Source organism: Sapajus apella, unplaced genomic scaffold, assembly GCF_009761245.1.
Source record: "Sapajus apella isolate SASKATOON/1434 unplaced genomic scaffold, GSC_monkey_1.0 scaffold45, whole genome shotgun sequence".
NCBI classification, from domain to species: Eukaryota; Metazoa; Chordata; class Mammalia; order Primates; family Cebidae; genus Sapajus; species Sapajus apella.
In genome coordinates this window covers 19,956,986-19,970,503 of record NW_022436985.1, presented here as the reverse complement: position 1 = coordinate 19,970,503, position 13,518 = coordinate 19,956,986, and the positions used below count along the sequence as shown (strand labels likewise).

The 13,518-nt window shown below is 33.8% G+C and overlaps 1 protein-coding gene across 4 annotated transcripts in view; it reads right to left on the bottom strand.

Annotated features, from left to right (window-relative positions):
- Window positions 1–13,518, bottom strand: part of CNOT6L (CCR4-NOT transcription complex subunit 6 like) — a 107,251-nt gene that overhangs the window by 47,298 nt on the left and 46,435 nt on the right. For 3 of the 4 annotated variants that reach the window (XM_032239838.1, XM_032239836.1, XM_032239837.1), the window contains exons 3-4: window positions 12,186–12,372; window positions 10,520–10,605 (exon numbers count right to left, since the gene is read on the bottom strand). In XM_032239838.1, the coding sequence (XP_032095729.1) occupies window positions 10,520–10,605; window positions 12,186–12,372 (273 nt within the window). The remainder of the gene's footprint in view (window positions 1–10,519; window positions 10,606–12,185; window positions 12,373–13,518) is intronic. The other variant, XM_032239839.1, reaches the window with a different exon arrangement.

Here is a 13,518-nt window from a genome sequence, read left to right as displayed (position 1 = left end):
TTCATTCTGAAATGTATACGAAAATGCAAAGCATCTAGAAATGTCAATGCAACTTTGAAAACTATGAACAAAGTTGGGAAACTCATAATCCCTGCATCATAGCTGATCATAAAGCTAAAACAATCAAACATTTTGGTATTGGCATACATTAATGGGACAGAATAGTGTGTTCAGCAGTGGATTCACACATATTTGGGCAACCGAATTTTGACAAGGTTGCAAGGAAAATTCCAAGCAGAAAGTATAATCTTTTTAACAAATAGTGCTAGAATGACTAGATATGCCTGAGCAAAAGAATAAACCTTGTGTCATATACAAAAATTGACTCAAAACAAACCGAGTCTCAAGATAAAATCTAAAACTTTAAAATTTCAAAAAAAAAAAATTTCCTTTATTTCTGTTGTTAAGTAGTATTCCATTATATGGATGTACCACAGGTTTTATACACACAACATGAATCAACCTCAAATGCATTAAGCTAAACCAAAGAATCCAGACTCAAAAGGCGATATACTGTATGTTCCAATATATGACATTCTGGAAAAGTAGTTGCCAAGGGCTGAGAGAAGGTTTTGACTTCAGCAGGCACAAATGAATTTTGGAGAGTGATGAAGCTGTTCTATTTCTTGATTGTGGTGCTGGTTATGCAACTACGTGTCTGTCAACATTCACTGAATTATATACCAAGAAGTAAGAATTTCACTATATATAAAGAGCAGGTCAATTTTTAAAGTTACTTTAAAATTAATCTTTTAAAAAATATATTCGAGGCACCATTTCAAGAATAACAAGGAGTCTAAAAACAGAATATAACAATTTCAAACGAGAGAAAGTAAACAGAATGAAAAACAAGGTGAAAAACTACTTTTAGAAAGGCAAGAAAGCAGAAAAAAATCACACACAGAATGGAATCAAAAGTTAGAACAGCAATAACAAAAATATCAATTATTATATGTAAGGGAACTGGTCTGAACCCACATTAAAAACAAAATAAAGAGTAGAATGGATTAAAAACAAAGTCCAGCTATATACTATTATAAGTGGTATACCTAAGTGTAAGTACACAAAAAGTTGAAAGTAAATGGATGAGAGAAGATATACTAGACAAACATTAACCAAAAGAACATTGACACAGCTAAATTAGAAATGTAGACTATAAGACAAAATCCTAATAAGGAAGAAGCTCGGTACCTAGTACTGGGTTCAATTCACCAGAAGATACAACCAGAAGACATTATCATCAGAAAATATAACAATATTAAGTGGGTACTATCTAATAAAATAAATCCAAGATATGTAAAGCAAAAGCTGACTGAACTACACGTGAAAATGAAAAATTCCATTTTAATGGAAATTTTAACAAAAATAATTACTGAAAAAGCCAACAGGAAAAATTTCTAGAGATAGAAAATCTGAGCAATATAACTTACGAATTGAACTAACGGACAAATATATAATCCTGTGTCCAACAAGTAGAGAAAAAAATTCTTTTCAGATACAGGTTAAACATTTACAAAAACTGATCATATGCTATGCCACAGGGCAAGAATCAACAAATGTCACAGAACTGGTTCATACAGGTTACCTCATTAGTCTATAATGTAATTAAGGTTAAAGCTAACAATAAAAATAACTAAATGTAAAATCACATGCATAGAAATTTTAAATATTTTAAATAATTGACAAGTCAAGAAAGATATGATAACGTATATTAAAAATACTTAGACCAAAACAGTAATGAAATACTTCGTATCAAAATAGTGTATGTAACAAAAAGTACCCAAACAGGCAAAGCTGTAGCCTTAAATGCTTACATTTGAAACTATGTAAATCTATAATCCAGTATAAGTACACATTTATCTCAACTTCCAGAACCAAACAATGCATAGTTGCCACCAACATACACTGATGCCTTTAGCATAGTCAAGTTCTGCTGTCATGTTAGACCCAGAAGAAGCTCCAGGGTGATGGATGTATAATAATCTCCACACTTTAAGTATCACAGTCTAATACCATCTGGAAATGGACTATGAACATACAGATAATTATATAGTAACTATGAATCACTTTACTAATATACTACCTGTATTGGATGTCATATTCCAGAAAAAGTTAACAAAATTAGATAAAACAAGTATGTAAATCTAAATATTAATAAATCGTATGTCCAATTTAAAAATAAAAAAGGGAAACTATCACAGATATGATCCAACAAAACTGACTCATTAACAATTAGAAATTTCTCCACTGCTCTGCCTATGGAGTAGCCATTTTATTTTTTATTCCTTTACTTTCCTAATAAACTTGCTTTCCCTTTACTGTATGATTCGTCCCAAATTCTTTCTTGCATGAGATCCAAGAACTGGAATTGGGATCCCTTTCCAGTAACATCTTTCTGGCAAACCATGGAAGGGATAATATTGAAGAGACCCTTGACCCAAAGGAAAATCATCTGTGCGCAACACCAATCGGCCAACTTTAGTTATCATCTTTGTCAGAACTTGGAGTTATGAATGGCCCTCAACATACTGATGCTTTCTGACAGAGCTCCTCTCTACCCCAAATACAAGAGACCCTATTAGTTAGAAAGGAATATCATTGCCCCTGTTCAGCATGAAGTTACAGAAGACAAACTTTCATCCCTCTGAAACTCTTGGGATTAAGGCTTCTCTTATAAAAGCAAGCAGAAAATGTCAGAGGCCTTTGAACCAGAGCAACTCCATCTTGAGTAGGGGCTGGGTAAAATAAGACTGAGACCTACTGGGCTGCATTTCCAGATGGTTAGGCATTCTAAGTCACAGGATGAGACAGGAAGTCAGCACAAGATACAGGTCATGAAGACCTTGCTGGTAAAACAGGTTGCAGTAAAGAAGCTAGCTAAAACCCACCAAAACCAGGATGGCAATAAGAGTGACCTCTGATTGTCCTCACTACTATACTCCCAGCAGCTCCAGGACAGTTTACAAATGCCATGGCAATGTCAGGAAGTTATATGGTCTAAAAAGGGGAGGCATGAAAAATCCACCCCTTGTTTAATATATAATCAAGAAATAACCATAAAAATGAACAATAACCATGAAAATGAAAATAGCTACGGAGTAGCTATTCTTTTATTCCTTTACTTTCCTAATAAACTTGCTTTCGCTTTAAAAAAAAGTAATTTCTCAAAAGTTCTCATACTACAAATATATTGAAATAGTAGTTAATATTTTCATCAAGGAAAACAGAAAACACCAGGCAATGATAGTTTTGCAGGATTGTTTTACCAAGATTTCAAGTAATACATTAATTCAATTTTACACAAACTCAGAGAACTGAAAAATACGGAATTTTCCCCACTCCTTCTATGGTCATTATAAACCTTACATACACATACATGAAAAACACAGGTCCATTTTACTCATAAACATACACAGAAAAATCCTTGAAAAAATTCTTAGGAGAATCAGTCTACCATGGGCCTTGTGCTTCCCAATGCATTCTTGGTAGATATGACAGATTGCAAGGGTTATCTGTCTCTTGATACTGCATAGTTTCTGTAATTACTTATATAGGCAACTAAATAGGTCAAGGCAACCCATCATTACTATCATGTGACTTTACCCTGGGGAAGCAAGACCAGTAGCTTTTTGTTATTTTGCTACAATATTTGCTGCTTGCTTAAAAAGTGCTGGATCCTGGACCTGGATTACCCAATTGCAATACAAACTGACTGTGTACACAGCATGGATCTGGGCCCATTTTGTAGCTTGAATAATAATGTTCTTTTTCTCTGACCCAGGAATCTCATGTCTTCTACCACCATCCAAGAAACAATAACTGACTAACTTATGAGCTTTTAAGTAGGGTAAAATCTCAAAGCCTTTACAGTTCTTGACAGATATCTATCTAATTAAATCCAGTATTATATAAAAGCATATAACATGACCAAGTTGAGTTTACCTCAGCAATGCAAATGTGTTTTAAATTGGAAAAAAAAAGTGTGTGTGTGTGTGTGTGTGTGTATATATATATATACATAAACATATATGTATATAATTTACCACATATTTACCTCAACTTTTGATGAGAAAAATAATATAATCATCTCTATAGGAGAAAAGTACTCAATAAAATATCTGAAAATGGATTAACAAAGCAGGAATGGAAGGAAACTTCTAAAATTTAAAAAACGTTTAAACAAACACATACAGCAAATATCATTCTTAATAAAAACTATTAAAAGCATTCCCTTTAAAACTGGAAACAACAGAAGTATGTCTAGTATTAATGCTTCTGCTCAACATTATATGAAATATCCTAGGGTCAGTACATAAAAATAAGAAGAAATTAAATATGTAAGAATTGAAAAAAAAAACAAAAAAAAAACAAAGCTATAATTTTCAGCACATGAAATGCTTACTGCATGTGAAACTCCAAAAAATTTGCAGACAAAGTTTCAGGAGAATTAGAGTTTAGCCAACAAGGCTTACTATAAGATTAATTTTAAAACAAACAACAAAAAACCCAAAAAACCAAATGAATTATATTTCTATATTTAACAGCAAATAGACAAGGGGGAAAAAAAAAAAAAAAAAAAAAAAACAAAAAAAAAAAAACCTTAAAAAATAAAACAGTTGGCCAGGCACAGTGGCACACACCTGTAATCCCAGCACTTTGGGAGGCCAAGGAGGATGGATCACTTGACGTCAGGAATTCGAGACCAGCCTGGTCAACGTGGTAAAACCCTGTCTCTACTAAAAACACAAAATTATCTGGGTACAGTGGCGGGAGCCTGTAATCCCAGCTACTCAGGAAGCTGAGGCAGAAGAATCGTTTAAACCCAGGAGGCAGTGGTTTCAGTGAGCCAAGATTGCTCTACCGCACTCCAGCCTGGGCAACAGAGCAAAACTCCCTCTCAGAAAGAAAAAAAAAGGAAAAATAACAGTTATGGTTTACAATTAAAAAAAAAAAAAGTATAAGGTACCTAGAAATAAGTCTAACAGATGTACTTGATTGGTGTAGAAAGCTATAAAATTTTATTAGAAGACATTAAATGGAAGAAGAGCCCAAATTCATGAATAGGATGATTCAATATAATTAAAATGTCAATTCTTCTTAAACTGATCCAGACAGTTTAATGCAATTCCAGAGTTCAAACAGGGTTTTTCGTGAAACTTAACAAGCTATTTCTTATGTATGAGGAAGAGCCATATGTGCAAATTGTCAAGACAGTGCTAAATAAAAATGTGAGGGGACTTCCAAGACCAGGTATCAAGTTTTAATTTAAAGCCATAATAATTAAGACAGTATACCAACTGGTACCAGGTTAGACGAATTGACTGCTGGAAAGGAACTGAGATTCCCAAAATAGACCTAGACATAGTTAATATATAAGAGAAGTGACTTTACTGATCAATGAGAAAAGGAAAAACTATTCACTAATCATGTTTAGATAACTGGTTACTCATAGGGAAAAAATAAAATCCCTTTCCAAATCAGACTCCAAATTAGACTAAAAATCAATTACAAGGCTGGGTACAGTGGTTCACACCTGTAATCCCAGCATTTTGGGAGGCCAAAGTAGTAGGATAACCTGAGATCAGGAGTTCGAGACCAGCCTGACCAAGTTGGTGAAACCCCATCTCTACGAAAAACACAAAAATTAGCTGGGCGTGGTGGCAGGTGCCTGTAATCCCAGCTACTCAGGAGGCTGAGGCAGGAGAATTACTTGAACCCAGCAGGCAGAGGTTGCAGTGAGCCAAGATTGTACTATTGCACTCCAGCCTGAGTGACAGAACAAGACTTCATTTTAAACAAACAAGTCAATGACAAAGAATTAGCTGTGAAAAGCAAAACATCAAAACTTTTAAAAGATGATACAAAAGAATATATTTCTAATCTGGGAAAAGCAAGATTTCTGTTGTTAACAAGACACAAAATGTTAACTACAAAAGAAAAGATTTTAAAACTCATTAAAAATATCAAATCTGGCTGGCATGGTGGCTCACACCTGTAATCGCAGCACTTTGGGAGGCTGAGCAGGGAGGATCACCTGAGATCAGGAGTTCAAGACCAGCCTGGCCAGCATGGTGAAACCCCATCTCTACTAAAAATACAAAAATTAGCCAGGCATAGTGGTGCACACCTGTAAATCCCAGCTACTCAGGAGGCTGAGACAGGAGAATCGCTTGAACCCAGGAGGTAGAGGTTGCAGTGGCCGAGATTGCACCACTGTATTCCAGCCTGGATGACAGAGCAAGATATATATAACAAATCTACTCATTAAAAGGATACCAGAAATAAAACAAAAGGAAAACCCATAGAGTGGGAGAAGACACTTATAACACAAAGTAGAAAAAAGAACTCCTCTAATTCAACAAGAAACCATCCAATAGAAAATAGGCAAAAAACATCAACAGTAATTTCAAAGAAGAAATATAATGGCTGACAGACACATGAAAAGATCCACAATCTTATCAGCAATTAGGAAAATACAAATTAAGAGTACAGTTAGAAACTATTTCATACTAACTGGCAAAACTTAAAAATCTGACAATATCAAGTGTTAGAGAAAAGACTGAAAATGAAAACTGTATTATTTTAAGTAGTATCTTTTAGTACAACTACTTTGTAAAACATTATGGTATTGCCTAAAAAAGCTAAAGATGAGCAGACCTCTAAAACCCAATTCCATTCCTGTGAAGTGTATCAGGAGAAATGTACGAGAATCGTCATTTGGCTGTACGGCTTATAGTAGCCAAAAACAAAAATGGAAGCAACCTAAATATCTACAGCAGAATGAATAAATTATAGCATCTTCACATATCAGAATACAATACAGCAGTAAAACAAAGAATTGTCATTAGATGTATGCATCAACATGGCTGAATCATAAAAACATAACATTGAATAAAAACCACGTCATAGAAAATTACATTCAGTAAGGTTCCATTCATTAAAAGGTTAAAACAGGGCCGGGCGCGGTGGCTCAAGCCTGTAATCCCAGCACTTTGGGAGGCCGAGGCGGGTGGATCATGAGGTCAAGAGATCGAGACCATCCTGGTCAACATGGTGAAACCCCGTCTCTACTAAAAATACAAAAAATTAGCTGGGCATGGTGGCGCGTGCCTGTAATCCCAGCTACTCAGGAGGCTGAGGCAGGAGAATTGCCTGAACCCAGGAGACGGAGGTTGCAGTGAGCCGAGATCGCGCCATTGCACTCCAGCCTGGGTAACAAGAGCGAAACTCCGTCTCAAAAAAAAAAAAAAAAAAAAAAAAAAAAACAGATGCATATGTAACCCCAATATCTAAATTCAAGATAGTAGTAACATCTGGGAGAATGATGTAATCGTGAAAAAAAACACAGCAAACGTAAAAGGTATAGGGGATTTATACAGACAAGGTATGATTGTGCCTATTTCCCCATAATCTCACCAACAGAGCTATTTTATTAAATTTTGCAAACTCTCCCAATCTGACAGGTGAAAAATGGTAACTGAATATAATTTCAATTTGCACTATTATTATGCATAAGGCTGATCAAGTCCAATTTTAGAGTGCTTTGTATATCATCTGGTATGAATTATTAATATTTTCTCTACTAGATCGTTCTTTTTGATTTCTAGCTCACATATAATACAAAAATAACTATTTTGTCTCCTTTATAAATGACAATTACATTTTCCCAGTGCATTTTTTTAAAAAGGTATTTAAAATATTGACCAATGGGAGTACAGCTATTCATTTAATTATTTTCTTTAAAATGTATGTTATTACTCTTTTATATTATATTTTAAGAATAAAACAAATTTACTCAGTAAAAGAAAAGTCTTCCACTGACATGGTCCATAAATGGACCAAGTAATCCTTGGAAGAAAGCCAGAAATTTTCAAAATTAGTGAGGTCCTACATATTTTTATGATTTGGGACATCAATTTTTATTGCTCAAGGACAACTTGTTAGCCCATATGTCGGATAAAGCATTGCCTTATACCTTAGGACATGAATTCTAAATTATTTTAAAATAACTGTATAAGAATTGCTTTTACTTATGCCTTTTCTTCATAAAATTAATATATTTTTATTTTTCTAAATGATTTCACAGAACACTTCCAACTTACTAGATTGGCCATGTCTGTGTCTATAGTTTTAAAATCGGCCTTCTTATCCTAATTCCTCAAATAACCTCTCTCCAAAAATCTCAAAATAAAATTTCTAAAAATTAGCTTGTTGGGCCAGCATGACCCAAATCATTACTAAAAAAATTTCAGTATCTGAATTTCAAAGGAAGAAAAGGAAATGGAGAAAAAAAATCTTTTGGTTTCAAGACAAAATGTCTCAAAAGCAGTTCATTCTCATTGTTTCTTTTAACTATATTATAGTGCTATTTAAAATGTTCCATTCCATTTTCTCTTTTTTTGGACACGAAGTACCATAATACAGCTAATAAGACTGACTTTGAAATTATTTCGAATTTTACCTTCCCAAAAATATAAAACTACCATTCTTAAGCAACACTGTAGCCCTTCAATTGCTTTAAAAGCTATTTCTACTATTACCATTTAAACTTTTTTAAAAGGAAGAGATCTGGTTTTCTGGATCACCTTGGAAAGTGGCACTGACAAAAAACTAAATAGATTCTCAAAGAAATTTAGAGAAGGACTACATATAGTTACCCACTATATAACAAACTGAAGTTTAATAAAAAAGAATTTATCCACAGGCATGAACAAAGCTAAATTACAGTTGGTAAAGCAGAGCTGCAGTCTGACTTGATAGATTTTAATGAATGTAAATCAGTTAGACAAAAGGCCACTAGAATTGGAGGCAAGCCAAAGACAATAGTTTGGAAAACTACCATTTTAACTAAAAAAAAAAAAAACTGAATGAAGGACTAAGGAGATAATATTCAAAATTACTCACTCAGTTGATACTTAGTACAAATTTTCTGGAAACATGCTTGTATATGAGATAATATGAAATAGAGTTATGAAAGAGTAAGAAATACTAACAGTTGCTTTTTCAGGAATGTTGCCTAATACAAAGGATAAGTCCACTGGGTTCAATAGTAAGTTATTCCTTTGTCATTGACATGCTTTCTACCAATATAAGGAAGAAGGAAATAGGTGCTACTGAGGAACAGACTTGCCCCTACTCCAATTCTAGCTGAATGGCTATTTCAACTACCTAAGAATAAGACTGAGCATTAAGAAAATGAGGTGAAATGTATCAACAGTACAATTTCAAATGCCTTGGGTTAATCCTCAATCCTCAGGAAAATATTTTAGATATAAGTATTCTCCTTCTCTACTTCACATGTGATTTAAAAAATCAATAAAGTCCTAAAGAGAAACTATAAACACAAGATTCAGACCATTCATATAACTATGTAATTTATGAAACAGAATAAGAAACCTAATATCATTTCTGTTATTTTAACCAATATCAGCATTCTTTCTATTCTTATTCAAATTTCATTCTTAATGCTCTATTATATGATAAGCAAATTCAGGCAGAACATTTTCATGGAGACTAAAATAGTTTTTTAAAAGAAGGAAAATAAAATCTATGAAAACGTATACAAGGCTTTGATTGATGTTTATTCCTCATGAACACAGAAGAAAATATTTAATACAATATATTTGTATTTGGTCCTATTAATTCATAAACTCTTATATGCTATGCCATGAGAGAAAATTATACAAATTTCAGTGTTTCTATGATTTGAGTATGCCTTTCAACCCAGATTGAGACAGACAGAGAAGCATGGATTTTGGATTAACACATGCAACTTAGAATAATTATACTTATTAGGTATAGCTAATTTTACTATTGTAATATTTTATCTCCTATAATCACATCAATGCTATTTTATCTACTATGTCAAAAGCTAAACATGAGACATTGTGGCTGAGGTTTGGATTATTATTATGTAAAGTAATCCACCTTTTTTTAAAAATTTGTGACAGAATTTCGCTATTGTTGCCCAGGCTGGAGTGCAATGGCACGCTCTCGGCTCACCACAACCTCTGCTTCCTGGGTTCAAGTGATTCTCTTGCCTCAGCCTCCAGAGTAGCTGGGATTACAGGCAGGTACCACCACGCCTGGCTAATTTTGTACTTTTAGTAGAGACAGGGTTTCTCCATGTTGGTCAGGCTGGTCTCCAACTCCCAACCTCAATGATCCACCCACCTGGACCTCCCAAAGTGCCAGGATCACAGGTGTGAGCCAGTGCGCCCAGCCTAGTAATTCCCCCACACATTTTTTAAAGTGTTAATTTAAAACCTCTTCTAAGAAATTTCAGTTTTATATAAAATTAAAGGTAAGATACAAAAACAGCCAAAAAATTTTCCCCATACAAGTTTGTTAAAATGATGGCACATATTGAAAATCTTCAATTTGATACACAACTACTTTTCTTTCAAGAGAAAGTACACATAGTCACATGCACAAAATCATACTAAAATCTGACCTTTTTAAAGGACAAAATGGTCTTTAAAAGGCTTAGACATCTCAAAACTGTTTAAAAATCACTTACCTTTCAAACCTAGAGTTTGTAGCTGGAAGAGCCGACCAAGTTCATAAGGCAAAACCCGTAACAGATTGTTATTTAAAAGCAATTCCCTGTTTAAAACAAAAATTTAGTTTAATATACCAAGTATTATTAACATCTGTATTTGCCATTCTTAAGGCTCCTTCCAACATAACGTGAGTGATTGTTTATATTCAAGGCACATTTCTATGAGATCATCCAAAAACACTGTACAATATTAAAGTACTACAAAATGTGTAATTGCCACAATTGTTAACAATGTTTCTATTTCTATGATTTATTCGTTCTCTAGCTCACATTAAAGTTGGAAGTGTAGGAACTGCATATCACTCTCAGGCTAAATCTAATCTCTTTTTTTCTTTTTTTTTATATTTGTCATTTTTTTCATTTAATATTGTATTTATTTATTTTATTTTAGGTTCTGGGGTACATGTGCAGGTCATGCAGAGTTGTTGCATAGGTGCATATTATATCCAGCATTTCTCCCCATGTTACCCCTCCCCAAGCTTCCCCCACCCACTCACCCCACTGTCCCTCCCCTAGCCCCCACCCCAACTGCCCCCAGTGTGTGATGCTCCTCTCCCTGAGTCCACGTGTTCTCATTTTTTCTAAGTCAAAATGCCTGTCAAATGCAAATGTGACAATACCCTTAGTATTTCAACAACAGATATCCTTGAACTTAGTCTAATCAATAGAAAAAAGTACAAATTTTTAGACAAACTTCAGGAACAAACTGTAATTAGTAGCCAATCACCTGTATCTTTTTTAAGTAACTGAATACTATTCTAATTGTATCAAAATACTAAGAAAACAAACCAAAAAATAAAAATAAAAAGATTAATAAGGAAAAACAAGTGGAGCATATTAAAGTAAGACAAAAGAAAATGGAAAAGATGAAAAAAATACTATGATGGACAATCACTGACCTGAAACATAGATATTAAAATAAAGCATAGACAGTACAGATAGGAATAGGGTAGCATAAATAAGATCTAACTTTATGATTGTGAAATTTTGAGCAGACTATAGAAAAAAATAGCACCCTCATTAATGGATGACGAAAAGTAAAAAAAGCAAGTATAGTGAAGAACAAGATTTTAAAACAATATGTTTAATTTTAAACATGTGATAGCAATTTTTAAAAATTATTACTTAACAGATAGAAAAAAATTCTTGTTTTCATTGGAAACATTTAGGGAATTTTTAAAGAATCCCTAAAAATTAGAAATAAAACCATTTCATTGGGCTTTAAGGTTTCCTTAAGGAGTTATATTTTGAAATATAAATATACTTTGACTTATGTAATAAAGACAAGTTCTTAGAAGTTGTACTTATCAGCAAATCATCATTGTTCAATTATTTCTGATTAGTCTCATCAGATTGAATAATGAGGCTTACTATTTTAGCCCCACCCACCTCAAGTCTGTCAAGGAAACTAGTAATAAAAGCACATTCTAATTTAGGAACCTCCAAATTTAAAGAAAGGAAAAGAAATGTTCAAACGGAGGCCAACTCAAGCACTATGCTTAGAGAGTTTATATAATTTGATCATCACAACACACAGAAATCCTACTGTAAGATGACTAATATCCCCTAATTTTCTTAAATTTAGAAATTTATATAGCGAGTCATGTCTGTATTACTTCCTCACCTGAGAGACACCATGTTTCCTAGTTCTGCTGGTAAACTTCTGAGTTTATTGGATGACAGATCCAGGTAAACCAGATTATGAAGCTTGGCAATATCAGGTGGAATGCGACTAAGGTAATTGTCATTTAGGTGCAGCGCTGTCAAGTGTGTCAATGACCAAAGTGATGTACTTAGGCTCCGCACTCTACCTAAAAGGCAAAATACTGAAGCATAAAACCCAGGCCCAAGATGACACCTAAACTACAAGGACTAAAAAGTGGTAAGAGAGGCTGCAAATACACACAAATATTGTTATCTCTGACATTTAAATTTTTTATTTAATACCCTTTGGTTTCTTCCAAACACACCTGGCCCTCCTTTAATTTTGCCACTTTCGCCTGACAACCATGCTTTCTCATGAACCTTCCATGTATTAAATGAGAAGTGGCAAAAGGTGGAAACCCTTGGAGTTTAACTGAATAGTTCTCAACAAGAGGCAATTTTGTTTTCCCAAACGATTTTAGAACACCTGGAGACATTTTTGGTTGCCACAACTAAAGGGGTACTTCTGCTGTCTAGTGAGTAGAGGCCAGGAATGCTACTAAACATCTTACAATGCACACAGCAGCCCTCAACTACTATCTGGCTCAAAGTGTCAGTAGTGCCAAGGTTAAGAAACCCTAGATTAACCTAGTAAGATTGGCTCATATTCATTCTTTTGACTACCAATTGCCCATCCACCCAGTTATCTTTTAGCTAAATGTACAAGTAATTCTTGCCATTGACATTACAATGTGGGCTTAACTCTTCCAAATGAATGCCTACTGGGGAAAAAATGACATTTTATATACAATCTGTATTATACCGATTCATAAAAGAAAAATAATACTTATATTCTATTTTTAAAACTTTTAATTTTGTAATAATTTTAGATTTACAGAAAAGTTACCAAGATAACACAGAGTTCCTATATACCCCTCCTTCAATTTCTCTAATATTAGAATCTTACATTACCATAGTACATTTGTCAAAACTAGGAAACCAACACTGGTGCATTACTATTAACTAAATTCTAGACCTTATTTGGTTTTCACCAGTTTTTATACCTTTTTGTTTCAGATTCAACACAGGCCATCATTTTTCATTCAGTTATGTCTACTTAGTCTCCTCTGGTCTGTGACAGTTTCAGCCTTAACTTGTTTTACTCATGACAATTTTGAGTATTAATCAAGTCAGGTATTTTGCACAAGGTCCTTCAGTTTGAGTTTGTCTGACGTTTTTCCTCATTATTAGACTGGAAGTATGAGTTTTTAGGAATCACATTCTACTTTAACAAATCCTAAACAGGTATTAAG